The 21,411-nt window shown below is 37.9% G+C and overlaps 5 protein-coding genes across 6 annotated transcripts; all 5 read left to right on the forward strand.

Moving 5' to 3' along the window:
* Positions 1–1,096: 1,096 nt before the first annotated feature.
* On the forward strand, positions 1,097–2,287 carry LOC125501120. Its single transcript, XM_048656123.1, has 3 exons — positions 1,097–1,338; positions 1,447–1,544; positions 1,677–2,287. Exons 1-3 carry the CDS (start codon positions 1,097–1,099, stop codon positions 1,979–1,981), a joined length of 645 nt encoding a protein of 214 aa, XP_048512080.1. The 3' UTR covers positions 1,982–2,287.
* A 2,133-nt stretch (positions 2,288–4,420) lies between these two features.
* LOC125500911 lies at positions 4,421–5,611 on the forward strand. Its single transcript, XM_048655097.1, has 3 exons — positions 4,421–4,662; positions 4,771–4,868; positions 5,001–5,611. The coding sequence occupies exons 1-3, from the start codon at positions 4,421–4,423 to the stop codon at positions 5,303–5,305; spliced, it is 645 nt and encodes a 214-aa protein (XP_048511054.1). The 3' UTR covers positions 5,306–5,611.
* Positions 5,612–6,773: 1,162 nt separating this feature from the next.
* LOC125500913 (protein MON2 homolog) lies at positions 6,774–7,589 on the forward strand. Of its 2 annotated transcripts, none has more exons than XM_048655100.1 (3): positions 6,774–6,963; positions 7,068–7,150; positions 7,263–7,589. In XM_048655100.1, the coding sequence occupies exons 2-3, from the start codon at positions 7,120–7,122 to the stop codon at positions 7,430–7,432; spliced, it is 201 nt and encodes a 66-aa protein (XP_048511057.1). In that variant the 5' UTR covers positions 6,774–6,963; positions 7,068–7,119; the 3' UTR covers positions 7,433–7,589. The 2 variants fall into 2 exon arrangements, with proteins under 2 accessions (XP_048511057.1, XP_048511058.1); XM_048655101.1 differs by having other exon boundaries at positions 7,074–7,150.
* A 2,526-nt stretch (positions 7,590–10,115) lies between these two features.
* On the forward strand, positions 10,116–11,306 carry LOC125500912. Its single transcript, XM_048655099.1, has 3 exons — positions 10,116–10,357; positions 10,466–10,563; positions 10,696–11,306. The coding sequence occupies exons 1-3, from the start codon at positions 10,116–10,118 to the stop codon at positions 10,998–11,000; spliced, it is 645 nt and encodes a 214-aa protein (XP_048511056.1). The 3' UTR covers positions 11,001–11,306.
* A 1,825-nt stretch (positions 11,307–13,131) lies between these two features.
* On the forward strand, positions 13,132–14,322 carry LOC112694987. The gene is made up of 3 exons (XM_025746835.2): positions 13,132–13,373; positions 13,482–13,579; positions 13,712–14,322. Exons 1-3 carry the CDS (start codon positions 13,132–13,134, stop codon positions 14,014–14,016), a joined length of 645 nt encoding a protein of 214 aa, XP_025602620.2. The 3' UTR covers positions 14,017–14,322.
* Positions 14,323–21,411: the final 7,089 nt, after the last annotated feature.

A 21,411-nucleotide genomic window follows, 5' to 3' on the forward strand; every position in this document is an offset into this window, starting at 1 on the left:
GCTCATCGATCGTTTGCGTTCGTACGCGCAAACAGTTTCGCTCATCGATCGTTTGCAACAAACTCGAATTTTTGTCGTATAAGTCGCGGCTGTATTGTACATATATTAAATTTGATCAGTTACAAAAATTTTCTAGTATAATTATGTAATCAGACAGTTTTATATACTTAACAATCACATTGTTTATAATATCCCCTTGATCTTCGCCGATGTAACCATATATTGATAGTAATAATGATAATAACAAAAATAATGTGGGAGCATTGAATGATGTAATTGCAATTGCGTGTTAATATAATAAAGGTATTGACAAAAAAACTCTTTATATCTTCTTGTATTTTTAGATTTTCCTCTTATATCTTGTCCGGCTAATTTTATGACAAAACTGAAAGATGTACAGTGTGCAGGTTACCGGTGCGGTATTTTATGCTAGAAAGTGTTTTTTTTTTTTTGTTTTTTTTTTTTTTTTCCTCTTGAAATTGCAATTGATGCGACTTCTCGTTATCAGATTATCATCGTTATCGATCGATGCATTAATTTCATCTCAAACCGACCAATTATTGGAATCGACCCCTTTCGATTTGGATGAATTCCTTCTGGGAGTTCCCTGCCGAAGGTAAGAAGACAAATCTTTTGTTTTGAACGTTGGATGAAATTCAAAATTTTATTCATACCATAAGCTAAAGTTTTTGGGGGGCTGGACGCTGTAAGAAAAAATCAACTTGGTGAGTAACGGACACTCCGTTCGTCGGTTATACCATGCACTGTTTGCAAAAGCGTGGACAATGCGGTTTTCCTTACGATTGAAAAAGCAAAACCAATTAGCGACTGACACCGCTTGCCTTCCGGCACTGCCCGACTCTTCTGCGGCAAGATAAGAACGTGCCGATGACCGTTATCTTCGCTAACAGGTTTGTCACAGGCACGATGAATTACCTACATGTGCAAGTGCGTTATTATATGGGTGGTCAAAGGATTTCCTTGTTACATCTCAAATTGCGCATGTATTCTATTCGACTCCGTTTTTTTTATTACATCATCGGAGCATTTTTCATGCACATAAGATGCGTCATACTTTGCTAGACGGTATATATAAATGATACCGAGCGTAATGAACGATTTAGTCTGTTTGCATTTTCAAGCACCAAGTCGAATCATGGATTTTTCAGAGTCGCATTCAGATAATTTGATAAACCGATTTTTCGAAGCTTGCTGCGATCCTCGATACCCGGCGACTATTATGCTGGTGAGATTAACGTCTACCGATGACACCGTCGTCAGGATTGCATTCGAAAACGAACGCGCCGTGCAACACGCCGAAGAACGTTTTATCGACTGGTAGCTATAATTTTTAGGAATGAGTCAAATTTTTATTTTTGTTTTCTTAAAATTTTCAAATCACAGTAATCACGTGTCAACGTCGCGTAACATTGAAATTTATTCCAGGTACGAAAGTCAGGAAGTTGATGAGACGTCAAAGTTCAAATCGATCGATATATATATGAACTATTCACCCTGCTGCGGGAATTCAGAGGGAAAACAAGGTATGTAAATCCAGTCGATAATTTATTGGTGAATCTTGCAAAGTGAACGTGTGAATTTTCTTCGCTCACTCGGCGCGATTGTTATCTTCGTTATTTGTTCGTAATTAATCGTTTTCATCGTTATCGATGCAGGTTGCGCTTCAAGATTGAAGGATTGGTTGGAGGACAAGGAATTCAAGGTTGCGATTTACTACGCTTGGTTTTACATCAATTCTCATGAAAATTCGAATCAGCTCGCTTACGTGAACGCCTTGAACGAATTGGTGAACGAGAGACAAGTTCCGGTGTTGAAAATCACCAACGAAATTTTCCAATCCTTGTGTACCGAATGTTCTGTTGATGTGGACGTAAACTGCAGTTACGACGAAAAATTGCAGTACGGCAATGAGGGGCTCGAGAGGCAAATTCATAGCGTGCCCAACTTGGAGGCGGAGTAGCTGACAAATTTTTCGAAATCGATGTTCTGCCATTTTTAGTTTCCCGACGAAGTCGAACAGATTTGTGTAGAAGTAGCAATCGCTATGACGTGCTCAACTGTTCTAGAAATAGGGCTCTCGCGTAGAAGATTTTGATAACCTTTCATTGGGTAGTGAATAACACAAGTTTAAAATGATCATGCGAAAAATGAGATCGACAATCTGATGACGAAACCAAAAACGTAGCGCTGTTCTCCGTTGTGAAATCAAAAATTAGTGCCAAGTATCAGAACTTGATTAGTATCCAAATATAATGATATGATGATATCCATGAAGACTTTAATGATGAGAATTCACCATCGAATTGATAAGAAATTTTCCAATTCTACAGTGCGCCAAACTGTCCTTGCGGGACGTTGAGACGTACCTCGGCGCCACGCCGCAGATGTGTATAATACAGCAAAACGCACAATGAACTATGTGCGGTAGGTCGAGCGGTATTTACAGCGAGATACAAAGGAACGAAGATAACTTACAATTAGTTCTAACTTGATGTAGTGCAACTGCGTTCGTGCGCGCAAACAGTTTTGCTCATCGATCGTTTGCGTTCGTGCGCGCAAACATTTGTGCTCAACGGTCGTTTGCGTTTGTGCGCGCAAACAGTTTTGCTCATCGATCGTTTGCGTTCGTGCGCGCAAACAGTTTCGCTCATCGATCGTTTGCGTTCGTGCGCGCAAACAGTTTCGCTCATCGATCGTTTGCGTTCGTGCGCGCAAACAGTTTCGCTCATCGATCTTTTGCGTTCGTACGCGCAAACAGTTTCGCTCATCGATCGTTTGCGTTCGTGCGCGCAAACAGTTTCGCTCATCGATCGTTTGCGTTCGTGCGCGCAAACAGTTTCGCTCATCGATCGTTTGCGTTCGTACGCGCAAACAGTTTCGCTCATCGATCGTTTGCGTTCGTGCGCGCAAACAGTTTCGCTCATCGATCGTTTGCGTTCGTACGCGCAAACAGTTTCGCTCATCGATCGTTTGCGTTTGTGCGCGCAAACAGTTTTGCTCATCGATCGTTTGCGTTCGTGCGCGCAAACAGTTTCGCTCATCGATCGTTTGCGTTCGTGCGCGCAAACAGTTTCGCTCATCGATCGTTTGCGTTCGTGCGCGCAAACAGTTTTGCTCATCGATCGTTTGCGTTCGTGCGCGCAAACAGTTTCGCTCATCGATCGTTTGCGTTCGTGCGCGCAAACAGTTTCGCTCATCGATCGTTTGCGTTCGTACGCGCAAACAGTTTCGCTCATCGATCGTTTGCGTTCGTGCGCGCAAACACATTTGCTCATCGATCGTTTGCGTTCGTGCGCGCTAACACTTTTGCTCATCGATCGTTTGCGTTCGTACGCGCAAACAGTTTCGCTCATCGATCGTTTGCAACAAACTCGAATTTTTGTCGTATAAGTCGCGGCTGTATTGTACATATATTAAATTTGATCAGTTACAAAAATTTTCTAGTATAATTATGTAATCAGACAGTTTTATATACTTAACAATCACATTGTTTATAATATCCCCTTGATCTTCGCCGATGTAACCATATATTGATAGTAATAATGATAATAACAAAAATAATGTGGGAGCATTGAATGATGTAATTGCAATTGCGTGTTAATATAATAAAGGTATTGACAAAAAAACTCTTTATATCTTCTTGTATTTTTAGATTTTCCTCTTATATCTTGTCCGGCTAATTTTATGACAAAACTGAGAGATGTACAGTGTGCAGGTTACCGGTGCGGTATTTTATGCTAGAAAGTGTTTTTTTTTTTTGTTTTTTTTTTTTCCTCTTGAAATTGCAATTGATGCGACTTCTCGTTATCAGATTATCATCGTTATCGATCGATGCATTAATTTCATCTCAAACCGACCAATTATTGGAATCGACCCCTTTCGATTTGGATGAATTCCTTCTGGGAGTTCCCTGCCGAAGGTAAGAAGACAAATCTTTTGTTTTGAACGTTGGATGAAATTCAAAATTTTATTCATACCATAAGCTAAAGTTTTTGGGGGGCTGGACGCTGTAAGAAAAAATCAACTTGGTGAGTAACGGACACTCCGTTCGTCGGTTATACCATGCACTGTTTGCAAAAGCGTGGACAATGCGGTTTTCCTTACGATTGAAAAAGCAAAACCAATTAGCGACTGACACCGCTTGCCTTCCGGCACTGCCCGACTCTTCTGCGGCAAGATAAGAACGTGCCGATGACCGTTATCTTCGCTAACAGGTTTGTCACAGGCACGATGAATTACCTACATGTGCATGTGCGTTATTATATGGGTGGTCAAAGGATTTCCTTGTTACATCTCAAATTGCGCATGTATTCTATTCGACTCCGTTTTTTTTATTACATCATCGGAGCATTTTTCATGCACATAAGATGCGTCATACTTTGCTAGACGGTATATATAAATGATACCGAGCGTAATGAACGATTTAGTCTGTTTGCATTTTCAAGCACCAAGTCGAATCATGGATTTTTCAGAGTCGCATTCAGATAATTTGATAAACCGATTTTTCGAAGCTTGCTGCGATCCTCGATACCCGGCGACTATTATGCTGGTGAGATTAACGTCTACCGATGACACCGTCGTCAGGATTGCATTCGAAAACGAACGCGCCGTGCAACACGCCGAAGAACGTTTTATCGACTGGTAGCTATAATTTTTAGGAATGAGTCAAATTTTTATTTTTGTTTTCTTAAAATTTTCAAATCACAGTAATCACGTGTCAACGTCGCGTAACATTGAAATTTATTCCAGGTACGAAAGTCAGGAAGTTGATGAGACGTCAAAGTTCAAATCGATCGATATATATATGAACTATTCACCCTGCTGCGGGAATTCAGAGGGAAAACAAGGTATGTAAATCCAGTCGATAATTTATTGGTGAATCTTGCAAAGTGAACGTGTGAATTTTCTTCGCTCACTCGGCGCGATTGTTATCTTCGTTATTTGTTCGTAATTAATCGTTTTCATCGTTATCGATGCAGGTTGCGCTTCAAGATTGAAGGATTGGTTGGAGGACAAGGAATTCAAGGTTGCGATTTACTACGCTTGGTTTTACATCAATTTTTATGAAAATTCGAATAAGCTCGCTTACGTGAACGCCTTGAACGAATTGGTGAACGAAAGACAAGTTCCGGTGTTGAAAATCACCAACGAAATTTTCCAATCCTTGTGTACCGAATGTTCTGTTGATGTGGACGTAAACTGCAGTTACGACGAAAAATTGCAGTACGGCAATGAGGGGCTCGAGAGGCAAATTCATAGCGTACCCAACTTGGAGGCGGAGTAGCTGACAAATTTTTCGAAATCGATGTTCTGCCATTTTTAGTTTCCCGACGAAGTCGAACAGATTTGTGTAGAAGTAGCAATCGCTATGACGTGCTCAACTGTTCTAGAAATAGGGCTCTCGCGTAGAAGATTTTGATAACCTTTCATTGGGTAGTGAATAACACAAGTTTAAAATGATCATGCGAAAAATGAGATCGACAATCTGATGACGAAACCAAAAACGTAGCGCTGTTCTCCGTTGTGAAATCAAAAATTAGTGCCAAGTATCAGAACTTGATTAGTATCCAAATATAATGATATGATGATATCCATGAAGACTTTAATGATGAGAATTCACCATCGAATTGATAAGAAATTTGCCAATTCTACAGTGCGCCAAACTGTCCTTGCGGGACGTTGGGACGTACCTCGGCGCCACGCCGCAGATGTGTATAATACAGCAAAACGCACAATGAACTATGTGCGGTAGGTCAAGCGGTATTTACAGCGAGATACAAAGGAACGAAGATAACTTACAATTAGTTCTAACTTGATGTAGTGCAACTGCGTTCGTGCGCGCAAACAGTTTTGCTCATCGATCGTTTGCGTTCGTGCGCGCAAACATTTGTGCTCAACGGTCGTTTGCGTTTGTGCGCGCAAACAGTTTTGCTCATCGATCGTTTGCGTTCGTGCGCGCAAACAGTTTCGCTCATCGATCGTTTGCGTTCGTGCGCGCAAACACATTTGCTCATCGATCGTTTGCGTTCGTGCGCGCAAACAGTTTCGCTCATCGATCGTTTGCGTTCGTACGCGCAAACAGTTTCGCTCATCGATCGTTTGCGTTCGTGCGCGCAAACAGTTTCGCTCATCGATCGTTTGCAACAAACTCGAATTTTTGTCGTATAAGTCGCGGCTGTATTGTACATATATTAAATTTGATCAGTTACAAAAATTTTCTAGTATAATTATGTAATTAGACAGTTTTATATACTTAACAATCACATTGTTTATAATATCCCCTTGATCTTCGCCGATGTAACCATATATTGATAGTAATAATGATAATAACAAAAATAATGTGGGAGCATTGAATGATGTAATTGCAATTGCGTGTAAATATAATAAAGGTATTGACAAAAAAACTCTTTATATCTTCTTGTATTTTTAGATTTTCCTCTTATATCTTGTCCGGCTAATTTTATGACAAAACTGAAAGATGTACAGTGTGCAGGTTACCGGTGCGGTATTTTATGCTAGAAAGTGTTTTTTTTTTTTGTTTTTTTTTTTTTTTCCTCTTGAAATTGCAATTGATGCGACTTCTCGTTATCAGATTATCATCGTTATCGATCGATGCATTAATTTCATCTCAAACCGACCAATTATTGGAATCGACCCCTTTCGATTTGGATGAATTCCTTCTGGGAGTTCCCTGCCGAAGGTAAGAAGACAAATCTTTTGTTTTGAACGTTGGATGAAATTCAAAATTTTATTCATACCATAAGCTAAAGTTTTTGGGGGGCTGAACAATGAGATACAAACCTCCAGCAAGGAGGGTACGGAAACCGACGAAGGAGGGGTAGCCGGGCGGTTGGCCGTCACCGCTCTTTTACACAGGTTCCAAGAGGTGCTGCGACGTTACATCGAGGACGAGAGACGCAGCGGTAAATGCCCTCTGCCAAGGTAATGTAGGCCTTCCCCCCCTTCCCCGCGTTATCGAACTCCTCGAATTACCGTGAATAACGTTTACCGTGTTTATAAGTGTTGATTATGAAACGGTTTTCTAGATACAGATTGTCGGAAATATCATTCGTATTGAAAGCGGTAGCTACCCTGGTGATGTCCTTGAAAAAGGCTCCCCCTAACAAGGGTAAGCATTCGGTCTATGATACAAATATACATTGCATGTATGTATGCGCGTCTGGCTCGTTGAATTGAAAACCCAAGTCAAAGTGGCATTTTTATTTATTTTTTTCACCTAGTCGATCGATCGGTCTGGGAGCAACTGATAGGCTTGTATCCCTATCTGGTCGAATGTACCGTGGCCACGGCTTCGGGCCAGGTTTCACGTTCCCTGCGAGAAGCTCTGCTCCAGTACCACGATCTGCTGCGATCACCCACCAGTAATTTACCAACGACAAACGGCGTTTGACCGGCAAACTCCTTTGGGAATAACGATCGTCGGGATACCTATTCGTATTTGTACACGGAGTGAGTATAAATTCTTTACTTGAATATCGCCTATCAACGAACATTCCTAAAAGTGCGAATTAGAATACGATGTTGATTTTTATCACACGGTTTGTTAAGGGGTCAAACAAATATATGTATATATATACTACACAGACTGGACAACGTGAAATTGCGCACCCCATTTGCACATGCGCGATCGTCGGCATTTGTTTCACAGCTGTCAAATACAAGGAACTAACCTGAACTTTTCGACGAGTGTATTTCTGTCTACATTTAATTAATCTCTCATTCAATTTTATTCCATCTAACTTATCTGTGTCTGGTTTTGTGTCGCATTATTCACCTGACACACCATACCTCAGTCACATTCAAATACGGCGATCTCAGCTGTATTGGCGATCGACAATTTGACAGCTGAGGCTGAAATCTGAGGCTGTTGGTACAACACGCTAGCAGCTGACAAATTCGACCGTCGTTTTGATTCGCGCTTGCGCACAAAAAATGGGTGCGCAATTTCACCTTGTCCGCTCTGTATATATATATATATATATATATATATATATATATATATATATATCTGTATTCGCAATTTTCATACATGTTTATACATATTACCGCAGACACAGTACCATTTTTATAGAACTTTAGCGGTCCCGTCTATATAAGGCTTTATGATAACGAAAGACGATAGGTTTTTCCGGTCGTTGACACGACGAACAAGTTCGATGAATAATTTTCAGTGATTATCGTGAATATTATTTTAAATATGATGTAATATTACGTGACAGTTGTTGAAACGGCAACAAAAAAAATCCCACAACCCGTTCGTCGATATTTTAATAGACATTGTTACACCCCATCCCAGTTTTATACTATATGTATACTCAGTCATAGGCTATAATCAAAACCGGTATATCGAATGAATAGTTGAAATGGTATCGAACCGCTGATTAAACGATGTTTTGGAAAAGAGAAAAACACAAAAAAGAAATGAAAAAAAACTATTCCGTAGTCTGTCGCAAAACTAAGTAGGTAATAATTTTCGAATTGATCAAACGTCGAGTCGCTTTATTGAATGTAAAGAATTTATACTATTTTTAGACGACCGAAAGGAGTTTAATTTTTTTCTTTCTTCACCTACCTCGATTCATTATTGATTTCCTTTTTCTATTCTCGTCGGTAACAAGTAATTTTATTTTATTCTTTTCCTCAAAAGATCACAGATAGTAACCGTACGTATGGAAACCTTTGTAGATAAAAATAAAGAAAGTGTGAAGAAAACAGAACTAAAGGAATAAATCAAATAGCTAGTAATTTTAATCGTGATTATAAAAAATTATAAACCACAGAAGCAACCGCTGTAACAATAATAGCAACGGCAACAACGGTAAAACGGCGCTTCATTACCGGGTTACAAAATTTTCCATAGCATAAATAGCCGGCAAAAGCAGAGACAGTGCAATAATGGAAAATATATATCAAAAATTAATTATGTATAAGGTACATTACTGTAAATAAACTACAGTGTTTACTATCAAACGAAAATAAGCGGAAAAAAAACAACAACAACAGAGAAACGACAAAATTTTAACATAATGAATGAAACAAACTCGAATTTTTGTCGTATAAGTCGCGGCTGTATTGTACATATATTAAATTTGATCAGTTACAAAAATTTTCTAGTATCATTATGTAATTAGACAGTTTTATATACTTAACAATCGCATTGTTTATAATATCCCCTTGATCTTCGCCGATGTAACCATATATTGATAGTAATAATGATAATAACAAAAATAATGTGGGAGCATTGAATGATGTAATTGCAATTGCGTGTAAATATAATAAAGGTATTGACGAAAAAACTCTTTATATCTTCTTGTATTTTTAGATTTTCCTCTTATATCTTGTCCGGCTAATTTTATGACAAAACTGAAAGATGTACAGTGTGCAGGTTACCGGTGCGGTATTTTATGCTAGAAAGTGTTTTTTTTTTTTGTTTTTTTTTTTTTTTTCCTCTTGAAATTGCAATTGATGCGACTTCTCGTTATCAGATTATCATCGTTATCGATCGATGCATTAATTTCATCTCAAACCGACCAATTATTGGAATCGACCCCTTTCGATTTGGATGAATTCCTTCTGGGAGTTTCCTGCCGAAGGTAAGAAGACAAATCTTTTGTTTTGAACGTTGGATGAAATTCAAAATTTTATTCATACCATAAGCTAAAGTTTTTGGGGGGCTGGACGCTGTAAGAAAAAATCAACTTGGTGAGTAACGGACACTCCGTTCGTCGGTTATACCATGCACTGTTTGCAAAAGCGTGGACAATGCGGTTTTCCTTACGATTGAAAAAGCAAAACCAATTAGCGACTGACACCGCTTGCCTTCCGGCACTGCCCGACTCTTCTGCGGCAAGATAAGAACGTGCCGATGACCGTTATCTTCGCTAACAGGTTTGTCACAGGCACGATGAATTACCTACATGTGCAAGTGCGTTATTATATGGGTGGTCAAAGGATTTCCTTGTTACATCTCAAATTGCGCATGTATTCTATTCGACTCCGTTTTTTTTATTACATCATCGGAGCATTTTTCATGCACATAAGATGCGTCATACTTTGCTAGACGGTATATATAAATGATACCGAGCGTAATGAACGATTTAGTCTGTTTGCATTTTCAAGCACCAAGTCGAATCATGGATTTTTCAGAGTCGCATTCAGATAATTTGATAAACCGATTTTTCAAAGCTTGCTGCGATCCTCGATACCGGGCGACTATTATGCTGGTGAGATTAACGTCTACCGATGACACCGTCGTCAGGATTGCATTCAAAAACGAACGCGCCGTGCAACACGCCGAAGAACGTTTTATCGACTGGTAGCTATAATTTTTAGGAATGAGTCAAATTTTTATTTTTGTTTTCTTAAAATTTTCAAATCACAGTAATCACGTGTCAACGTCGCGTAACATTGAAATTTATTCCAGGTACGAAAGTCAGGAAGTTGATGAGACGTCAAAGTTCAAATCGATCGATATATATATGAACTATTCACCCTGCTGCGGGAATTCAGAGGGAAAACAAGGTATATAAATCCATTCGATAATTTATTGGTGAATCTTGCAAAGTGAACGTGTGAATTTTCTTCGCTCACTCGGCGCGATTGTTATCTTCGTTATTTGTTCGTAATTAATCGTTTTCATCGTTATCGATGCAGGTTGCGCTTCAAGATTGAAGGATTGGTTGGAGGACAAGGAATTCAAGGTTGCGATTTACTACGCTTGGTTTTACATCGATTTTTATGAAAATTCGAATAAGCTCGCTTACGTGAACGCCTTGAACGAATTGGTGAACGAGAGACAAGTTCCGGTGTTGAAAATCACCAACGAAATTTTCCAATCCTTGTGTACCGAATGTTCTGTTGATGTGGACGTAAACTGCAGTTACGACGAAAAATTGCAGTACGGCAATGAGGGGCTCGAGAGGCAAATTCATAGCGTGCCCAACTTGGAGGCGGAGTAGCTGACAAATTTTTCGAAATCGATGTTCTGCCATTTTTAGTTTCCCGACGAAGTCGAACAGATTTGTGTAGAAGTAGCAATCGCTATGACGTGCTCAACTGTTCTAGAAATAGGGCTCTCGCGTAGAAGATTTTGATAACCTTTCATTGGGTAGTGAATAACACAAGTTTAAAATGATCATGCGAAAAATGAGATCGACAATCTGATGACGAAACCAAAAACGTAGCGCTGTTCTCCGTTGTGAAATCAAAAATTAGTGCCAAGTATCAGAACTTGATTAGTATCCAAATATAATGATATGATGATATCCATGAAGACTTTAATGATGAGAATTCACCATCGAATTGATAAGAAATTTTCCAATTCTACAGTGCGCCAAACTGTCCTTGCGGGACGTTGAGACGTACCTCGGCGCCACGCCGCAGATGTGTATAATACAGCAAAACGCACAATGAACTATGTGCGGTAGGTCAAGCGGTATTTACAGCGAGATACAAAGGAACGAAGATAACTTACAATTAGTTCTAACTTGATGTAGTGCAACTGCGTTCGTGCGCGCAAACAGTTTTGCTCATCGATCGTTTGCGTTCGTGCGCGCAAACATTTGTGCTCAACGGTCGTTTGCGTTTGTGCGCGCAAACAGTTTTGCTCAACGGTCGTTTGCGTTTGTGCGCGCAAACAGTTTTGCTCATCGATCGTTTGCGTTCGTGCGCGCAAACAGTTTCGCTCATCAATCGTTTGCGTTCGTGCGCGCAAACACATTTGCTCATCGATCGTTTGCGTTCGTGCGCGCAAACACATTTGCTCATCGATCGTTTGCGTTCGTGCGCGCAAACAGTTTCGCTCATCGATCGTTTGCGTTCGTGCGCGCAAACACATTTGCTCATCGATCGTTTGCGTTCGTGCGCGCAAACACATTTGCTCATCGATCGTTTGCGTTCGTACGCGCAAACAGTTTCGCTCATCGATCGTTTGCGTTCGTACGCGCAAACAGTTTCGCTCATCGATCGTTTGCGTTCGTGCGCGCAAACACATTTGCTCATCGATCGTTTGCGTTCGTGCGCGCAAACAGTTTCGCTCATCGATCGTTTGCAACAAACTCGAATTTTTGTCGTATAAGTCGCGGCTGTATTGTACATATATTAAATTTGATCAGTTACAAAAATTTTCTAGTATAATTATGTAATTCGACAGTTTTATATACTTAACAATCACATTGTTTATAATATCCCCTTGATCTTCGCCGATGTAACCATATATTGATAGTAATAATGATAATAACAAAAATAATGTGGGAGCATTGAATGATGTAATTGCAATTGCGTGTAAATATAATAAAGGTATCGACAAAAAAACTCTTTATATCTTCTTGTATTTTTAGATTTTCCTCTTATATCTTGTCCGGCTAATTTTATGACAAAACTGAAAGATGTACAGTGTGCAGGTTACCGGTGCGGTATTTTATGCTAGAAAGTGTTTTTTTTTTTTGTTTTTTTTTTTTTTTTCCTCTTGAAATTGCAATTGATGCGACTTCTCGTTATCAGATTATCATCGTTATCGATCGATGCATTAATTTCATCTCAAACCGACCAATTATTGGAATCGACCCCTTTCGATTTGGATGAATTCCTTCTGGGAGTTCCCTGCCGAAGGTAAGAAGACAAATCTTTTGTTTTGAACGTTGGATGAAATTCAAAATTTTATTCATACCATAAGCTAAAGTTTTTGGGGGGCTGGACGCTGTAAGAAAAAATCAACTTGGTGAGTAACGGACACTCCGTTCGTCGGTTATACCATGCACTGTTTGCAAAAGCGTGGACAATGCGGTTTTCCTTACGATTGAAAAAGCAAAACCAATTAGCGACTGACACCGCTTGCCTTCCGGCACTGCCCGACTCTTCTGCGGCAAGATAAGAACGTGCCGATGACCGTTATCTTCGCTAACAGGTTTGTCACAGGCACGATGAATTACCTACATGTGCAAGTGCGTTATTATATGGGTGGTCAAAGGATTTCCTTGTTACATCTCAAATTGCGCATGTATTCTATTCGACTCCGTTTTTTTTATTACATCATCGGAGCATTTTTCATGCACATACGATGCGTCATACTTTGCTAGACGGTATATATAAATGATACCGAGCGTAATGAACGATTTAGTCTGTTTGCATTTTCAAGCACCAAGTCGAATCATGGATTTTTCAGAGTCGCATTCAGATAATTTGATAAACCGATTTTTCAAAGCTTGCTGCGATCCTCGATACCGGGCGACTATTATGCTGGTGAGATTAACGTCTACCGATGACACCGTCGTCAGGATTGCATTCAAAAACGAACGCGCCGTGCAACACGCCGAAGAACGTTTTATCGACTGGTAGCTATAATTTTTAGGAATGAGTCAAATTTTTATTTTTGTTTTCTTGAAATTTTCAAATCACAGTAATCACGTGTCAACGTCGCGTAACATTGAAATTTATTCCAGGTACGAAAGTCAGGAAGTTGATGAGACGTCAAAGTTCAAATCGATCGATATATATATGAACTATTCACCCTGCTGCGGGAATTCAGAGGGAAAACAAGGTATATAAATCCATTCGATAATTTATTGGTGAATCTTGCAAAGTGAACGTGTGAATTTTCTTCGCTCACTCGGCGCGATTGTTATCTTCGTTATTTGTTCGTAATTAATCGTTTTCATCGTTATCGATGCAGGTTGCGCTTCAAGATTGAAGGATTGGTTGGAGGACAAGGAATTCAAGGTTGCGATTTACTACGCTTGGTTTTACATCGATTTTTATGAAAATTCGAATAAGCTCGCTTACGTGAACGCCTTGAACGAATTGGTGAACGAGAGACAAGTTCCGGTGTTGAAAATCACCAACGAAATTTTCCAATCCTTGTGTACCGAATGTTCTGTTGATGTGGACGTAAACTGCAGTTACGACGAGAAATTGCGGTACGGCAATGAGGGGCTCGAGAGGCAAATTCATAGCGTGCCCAACTTGGAGGCGGAGTAGCTGACAAATTTTTCGAAATCGATGTTCTGCCATTTTTAGTTTCCCGACGAAGTCGAACAGATTTGTGTAGAAGTAGCAATCGCTATGACGTGCTCAACTGTTCTAGAAATAGGGCTCTCGCGTAGAAGATTTTGATAACCTTTCATTGGGTAGTGAATAACACAAGTTTAAAATGATCATGCGAAAAATGAGATCGACAATCTGATGACGAAACCAAAAACGTAGCGCTGTTCTCCGTTGTGAAATCAAAAATTAGTGCCAAGTATCAGAACTTGATTAGTATCCAAATATAATGATATGATGATATCCATGAAGACTTTAATGATGAGAATTCACCATCGAATTGATAAGAAATTTTCCAATTCTACAGTGCGCCAAACTGTCCTTGCGGGACGTTGAGACGTACCTCGGCGCCACGCCGCAGATGTGTATAATACAGCAAAACGCACAATGAACTATGTGCGGTAGGTCAAGCGGTATTTACAGCGAGATACAAAGGAACGAAGATAACTTACAATTAGTTCTAACTTGATGTAGTGCAACTGCGTTCGTGCGCGCAAACAGTTTTGCTCATCGATCGATTGCGTTCGTGCGCGCAAACATTTGTGCTCAACGGTCGTTTGCGTTTGTGCGCGCAAACAGTTTTGCTCATCGATCGTTTGCGTTCGTGCGCGCAAACAGTTTCGCTCATCGATCGTTTGCGTTCGTGCGCGCAAACACATTTGCTCATCGATCGTTTGCGTTCGTGCGCGCAAACAGTTTCGCTCATCGATCGTTTGCGTTCGTGCGCGCAAACACATTTGCTCATCGATCGTTTGCGTTCGTGCGCGCAAACAGTTTCGCTCAACGATCGTTTGCGTTCGTGCGCGCAAACACATTTGCTCATCGATCGTTTGCGTTCGTGCGCGCAAACAGTTTCGCTCATCGATCGTTTGCGTTCGTGCGCGCAAACAGTTTCGCTCATCGATCGTTTGCGTTCGTGCGCGCAAACAGTTTCGCTCAACGATCGTTTGCGTTCGTGCGCGCAAACACATTTGCTCATCGATCGTTTGCGTTCGTGCGCGCAAACATTTGTGCTCAACGGTCGTTTGCGTTTGTGCGCGCAAACAGTTTTGCTCATCGATCGTTTGCGTTCGTGCGCGCAAACAGTTTCGCTCAACGATCGTTTGCGTCCGTGCGCGCAAACACATTTGCTCATCGATCGTTTGCGTTCGTGCGCGCAAACAGTTTCGCTCATCGATCGTTTGCGTTCGTGCGCGCAAACACATTTGCTCATCGATCGTTTGCGTTCGTGCGCGCTAACACTTTTGCTCATCGATCGTTTGCGTACGTGCGCGCAAATATGCTCGAGTGTGCACGCGGCTGTTGTCCAAATGCACGTTTCACAATTTATTTTCTTCACCCATGCACTTTTTGGAGCACATATAATCCTCGTACAATATGGGTTCATTATAATTAACATCTACGATGAAAAGATCGAATTTTCATGAAATATGTATTGAATCATGTTCATAAGACTCCGTCGGAAAACTAAAAATGGCAGAACATCGATTTCGAAAAATTTTTCAGCTACTCTGCTCCGACGTTGGGGACGCTAGCAATTCCGCCCTCGCAACTCTTGTCGATGTACCACGTTACTTCGTTGTATTTGTGATTCCAACACCGGAAATTGTCTCTGGTTCACCGATTCGTTCGAGGCGTGGTAACTCTATTCGGTTATACATTATATGTATGACAAAACGGTACAGTATTCGGAACAAGATCTCTCCAAACAAATAATTTCGTCAGCGCAGCAAAACGCATTACCTACAACCGGAAATTCTGTTACGGAAAAAAAACAGTTTGGCGCGAAGGTTTTTTTTTTTCGTTGCTAGTACGAAGCATCGTTTGGTTGAGGCTGCCAAATTACCGAGGGTTTGGTCTGCAATAAAATTTTTATCAATCGTTATTAGCTGTCTAGTTTACCAAATATTGTTCAGTTACGATGGCCAAGTGGGAAAGTGTCATCTGTGAGAGAAATTCGGCTCTGTTTTCGGTACAAAATACCATCATATTACCGCCACCGAATGCAGTATTTACTCATTTGGTATTCGCAACAAATTTCCATTGTACAGCTGCTCTGAAAATTGATACACGGCATTCGGAATTCGTTCACGTATTTTATCATATTCGCGCGCACGAATGCTCGTTTGTGGACGTTTGTGTTTTCGCGCGCGGATCGTTTCAGCGCGCACGAACGCGATCCGTCGCTGGTCGGTCCCTCGAAGGGTTTCGGATTTTCGTGCGAAACGCTGCTCGGTGTGGACGACATCTCGTTGTCACGCGGCGCGGTAGGGACACCGCGAACAACTCGAGCGCGATTTGGCCTGCACAAACGCAAACAATCGGCGAGCAAAAGTGTTTGCGCGCACGAAAGCTTACGAAACGCGCAAACCGTCCGGGCGCGCTAACGTGCTCAAGTGTACTTTGATTAATTATATACGCGGCTCTGGAGAAAAATTGATAACCACCAAACTTGTGGGGAATTACATTTCCCATAAGTTTCGGTATCATCACTTTCACTTTTAAGTTGAACATAAGCTGGTTATTTGCAAAACAAAAAGAAAAAAAAAATCACCCTTCAAGTCGAGATGGCGGCGAACGCAATGGAAATAAATGATGTAATTTCCAAAAACAGAATAAAAAATCTCAATTTCATTATTACTGTATCCTTCGTTCGAATGCCAAGAATAGAAACAAAAATTCCCGAGATCTGATCTGAAAAATTTTCCTTTTTTGTTTTATAAGCAATTAATTAGCACGCGAACGATTATTTTCGTTGCATTGAATTTTCTTCATTTTTCATTTGCATGTTCGATTTTTTTTTCCTTTGTTTTATTTTTCTTTACATGGAGTGCGCACCGTTTCACGTATAGGTATAATACATAGGTAGGTATATCATTCGTACAACGTATCTTTTATGTGAAGAGAAAAAAAAAAATAACTCGATGATAATCACAGCTGTTCAATTATTCGTCGTAAACACCATCACATCACTGAATTACGAATCTCTTTTTTCAGCACACAGCTTTTTCTCCATCATTTTATGTAGAATATTTTTAAAGAAAATAAAAATAAAAATGATATAGTTAATTGTAAAACGAGGGAAAAATTTTTTTCTTCTCCTTCCTTCTACTGTTCTATATGTTTTTTTTTTGCCTTTTTAACCTCTAACTTCAATTATATTATTTTGTCATATAAAATCTAAATACTACATTATTGTAGTTGTATAGTATTTCGTATAACATAATTCTTTTTTAGTAACATATTCGTATTATATATATAATAGTAATAATACGTTTACGTACTATAATAATATAATATGTATGTATGAATAATGTTTATACACGTAATAATATATTCATATTCAATCTCAATTCTTGTTAATTATTATTATCAATTATTATTATTAGTATTATTATTATCCTCATCATCGTTCGTCATATTGTATATATATATATATATATATATATATATATATATGTATATATATATATGTATATACTAACTTATTTATCCTAAATTATATTATTAAAAAATTTCTATAGTTAATCCATACATATCTTACAGAAATGATCAGCTTTCATCATACTGCATCACGATTGCGAGTTATCTCGCGAATGACGATAAGAAAAAATATAAGGTTCAAATAAAAGACAGATGAAAACTTCAATGTAAAAAAATCGGCGTACATAATTTTTCGAGAATTACTCGTTAATTACGTATTTTATCGTTCATATGCAGTGGGTATATATTATTCGGTATAAACATTTACACTTTGATCGAATCGATGAGATAAATGGTAATAACTGATGTTATATTTGACAATCTGAAAATCAACGTCATTTTATTTGTGTTGAACTGTATTTGTCTTTTTGTCTCTTTTTCATGCGTCGCGTTGTTTTTTCTTCTCGTCCAAGTTATGCCATTCGTATGAATCGTTTCGACGCAATACACATTCATATAAATATGTATATATATATGTATATTATATTACCACATGTAAAGGTATAAAAAATTTTTTACGGCGTTAAAATTTTATTTCTCCTCATTTTTCGGCCTTATTATACACATGTACGTTGTACAATTATGTTTCATTTAACATAAGTAATGATAATAATAATGATAATGATAATGATATTTGTCGATCTTAATTCTACTTTATAAAAATCGATCGGTTCAATGATAATCGCTAAAATTTATATGTGTAATACGTATAATCATTGCAAGCAATAACGCTAGAAATATATTATGCGTGCGATGAAAAACGATTGGTTCAAAAGGAAAAAAAAACAAAAAAAAAAAAGCTGCGTTATATAATTACAAATTGTTAATGCATGGCAGAATTACCTGTATATCTCTGTACGTTATACGCTATATCCATATGGCAATAATAATGCGACGTGAATATCGTAAAATGAGATAAAATTGCACCTAGTTTTTTTGCTGAGAATAGTTTGCGAAGATCATCAAAAATCATTCCTCGAGTAATTTGTTGATTTTATTCTGTTTTTTGCTTCTTATGCTCTCTCTCCAAGAAATATATCGCCGCAATCATCGTTATTCTTTTCATTCTAATACGCCTCAAATTTCTGCACTTTTTTTTGCTACGGCAAGCGATATTATTTTTTTACTTTGAAAAATTTAGGCAATTTATTTCGAACGTGTTTTCTCTCCAAAAAGAACTACTCCTTCGACGATCGGAGACCGGAGTAGAGAAAATGGAGAAACGAATTTCGAATGCAGATAAAAAGGAAATGGAAAAACACAAACACGCAATTTTCGTCACATTTTTATGTATTTTATATATATATATATATATGTGTGTGTGTTTGTGTGTGTGTGTGTGGATGTATATAATTATTATGATTAGCGTAATTATCACGAAGGCAGATCGATTCACTGATACAAAATTACCTCTATGAATGGAAGAATAAAAACTAAAGACCTAAAATAGAGAATCAAATGAAAAAGAAAAACTGTAACGCAATCACGAAGTCGAAGACACCCCTCCCCCCCCCCCCCCCCCTCCCCACAAGGAACGTAAACTAATAAGAGCACCTCAATTCAATTGATTGTAGAGAAAATAGAAATCGTCGAATCATCTGTAAAAAGATAAGGTTTTGACGAATTTACAAAATTGACGAGATTCCCAGATGCTAATAAGTTATCCTATTTCACGCACGCCCGGTTACAATATCTTTCAACCAACATTCATTCAGTGACGTATAAAATGTATAAGTATTTCTTTTATACCGGCATTTATTCGCGAGGAAAAAAAAAAAAAAGAATTAAATAAAAAACACAGCAATAAAATGAAAAAATGAAAAAAGTTCCCTTATAAGAACGTTTTTAATAGATGTAATTTCTATTCGGAATATACATACATATTACCAAAAGTGAAAAAAGGTGGAAAAATACTTTAGGTAAAAATATTGTTGCTCGTTGAATAACACCTGAGCACCTTTTATGATTAGTATATTTAATTTATTATCGGCGCGGTTAACGTTAATGTTATATATTCAAATTTAATCTCGATAATAATTCCAAGTCCGCAACTGGATTTAGATAATTTTTTCAGAATAATTGTCATCGAGGTAATGGCAAATCTACATTATGAATGACGAATCTCAACTACACCGAATAATAATAATAATACATTTCAATTATACGCGTTTCAGTTTGAAAAATTAAAAACAAAATAAAATAAGAATAGAAAATTGAGCCAAATTCTTCCACTTGCTATAGCCGCGTTACGTTTCTAACTTTAACGATGGAAAAATTGAGGAAAAAATACAAAAAAAAAAAACCAAGCCATACGTCAATTTTCGTTAAATTTACTACTGAGTAAATTAGACGAGTTAATACATATATCTGTAATATTTTTTCATTTACTTTACGTTTTATAGTTTCGTTCAAATAGGACAGCCCCGGAACTGGATTTTTCATGAAAAAAAAAAAAACAAAAAACGTAACTCTAATTATCATGAAAGATAAAATGGCAACAGAAGAAATATTAATAAAAAATAAATAAAAGTCAGATCAATTTGATTGTCTTATTTGACAGAATTAATAAATCGGGCTTGGCCACTTGGCAGCTGTCAATGCTGAACTTGACTAGAACTTGAATGAAAGTTAAGGAAAACAATTATTATTATTGTTGTTGTTGTTATAATAATTATTATTATTACTATCATCATCATTGTTTTCTTCTTTAATATTTCACTTTGCACCGATCACTTTTCCTGGTTTCCAAACCTCCCATCTTAATCGTAATTTATTCATTCGTTTACTTATCGGTATTATTGTTTTCATTATTATTATTATTATCATTATTATTATTTATTAGTATTAGTTCTTATTAATATTATTATTATTGTTTTTATTATCCTAATTAGTGTACGACCTGTTCTCTTTTCAGGCGAGTCTTTTTCGGTTGAGAAAAATTAACGTACCAATGAAAAAAAAAAAACGATCGACGATCAGCACTATTTCTATCGAAGAAGTATTAAGAAAAAAAAAAATTTATTTCGCGTTCAAATTATTGTAAAATTCTATAAATCTACAATAGCATTTCGTGTTCGATACTGATTATGTATGTTGAAAAGTTATTTAATGAAATGTGTTTTCATTGTTTCGGTTTTATTAAAAAATTTGTGCTTGCGGTTTTTAAGAGATTTGAACTGAATTTTCGATGATCAGTCTTTGCGATAGTTATAGGTGTGTGCGGACAATTATTGAAAGAAAAAAAAAAATGAAAATAAAAAACAGCAAATAAAATAAAATAAAATAATAACATTATTTTAATGTAGGTATCATGTATGTATATTTACATAAGAGTAATTAAAACGATACGATGAAATATTAATGATCTAGCGCGAATCACATAGCACGTAGTATAGTTCTCCCTCCTTATGATTTTCCTTTTATCCTTTTAATTTTCACTTAGTAACTCTTAGGTAGTAGGAAATTATCAGTAATAGTAGAAGTAGCGGTAGTAATCATAGAAATAGTAATTAATGGAAATGTAACGAAGAATACTGGGCCAGGCTTCAGATAAATCGATGATTCACCATTTCAATTCCCTCCATCCGACGACAACGAGTAACAAATATTTCAGTGTTAATTTTCAGGTTTTCACTGGGACAAAAAAAAAAAAACATGAAAAATAGCGAAAGGTCATACAAAAATCTTCAACTGTGATTATCGAGACACACATGAGTTAATAACCTAATGTTATTGTTACCTTCTCTTTCCTCGGAAAAAAAGAATTTCGACAAAACGAGAATTGCAATATTTAGTAACTTTGGCAGTAAAATAATATTTATTAGCTTAGTTTTCTTATATTCATGAGAC

The sequence above is a fragment of the Athalia rosae genome, chromosome 5, assembly GCF_917208135.1.
Source record: "Athalia rosae chromosome 5, iyAthRosa1.1, whole genome shotgun sequence".
NCBI lineage: Eukaryota > Metazoa > Arthropoda > Insecta > Hymenoptera > Athaliidae > Athalia > Athalia rosae.

Bases quoted from the DNA above. Each gene is read 5' to 3' on its own strand.
- LOC125501120 (XM_048656123.1), top strand. From the start codon at position 1,097: ATGATACCGAGCGTAATGAACGATTTAGTCTGTTTGCATTTTCAAGCA. The intron at 1,339-1,446 runs GTAGCTATAATT...AATTTATTCCAG, and splicing joins GAAGAACGTTTTATCGACTG to GTACGAAAGTCAGGAAGTTG. The intron at 1,545-1,676 runs GTATGTAAATCC...TTATCGATGCAG, and splicing joins GAATTCAGAGGGAAAACAAG to GTTGCGCTTCAAGATTGAAG.
- LOC125500911 (XM_048655097.1), top strand. From the start codon at position 4,421: ATGATACCGAGCGTAATGAACGATTTAGTCTGTTTGCATTTTCAAGCA. The intron at 4,663-4,770 runs GTAGCTATAATT...AATTTATTCCAG, and splicing joins GAAGAACGTTTTATCGACTG to GTACGAAAGTCAGGAAGTTG. The intron at 4,869-5,000 runs GTATGTAAATCC...TTATCGATGCAG, and splicing joins GAATTCAGAGGGAAAACAAG to GTTGCGCTTCAAGATTGAAG.
- LOC125500913 (XM_048655100.1), top strand. From the start codon at position 7,120: ATGTCCTTGAAAAAGGCTCCCCCTAACAAGG. The intron at 7,151-7,262 runs GTAAGCATTCGG...TTTTTCACCTAG, and splicing joins AAAGGCTCCCCCTAACAAGG to TCGATCGATCGGTCTGGGAG.
- LOC125500912 (XM_048655099.1), top strand. From the start codon at position 10,116: ATGATACCGAGCGTAATGAACGATTTAGTCTGTTTGCATTTTCAAGCA. The intron at 10,358-10,465 runs GTAGCTATAATT...AATTTATTCCAG, and splicing joins GAAGAACGTTTTATCGACTG to GTACGAAAGTCAGGAAGTTG. The intron at 10,564-10,695 runs GTATATAAATCC...TTATCGATGCAG, and splicing joins GAATTCAGAGGGAAAACAAG to GTTGCGCTTCAAGATTGAAG.
- LOC112694987 (XM_025746835.2), top strand. From the start codon at position 13,132: ATGATACCGAGCGTAATGAACGATTTAGTCTGTTTGCATTTTCAAGCA. The intron at 13,374-13,481 runs GTAGCTATAATT...AATTTATTCCAG, and splicing joins GAAGAACGTTTTATCGACTG to GTACGAAAGTCAGGAAGTTG. The intron at 13,580-13,711 runs GTATATAAATCC...TTATCGATGCAG, and splicing joins GAATTCAGAGGGAAAACAAG to GTTGCGCTTCAAGATTGAAG.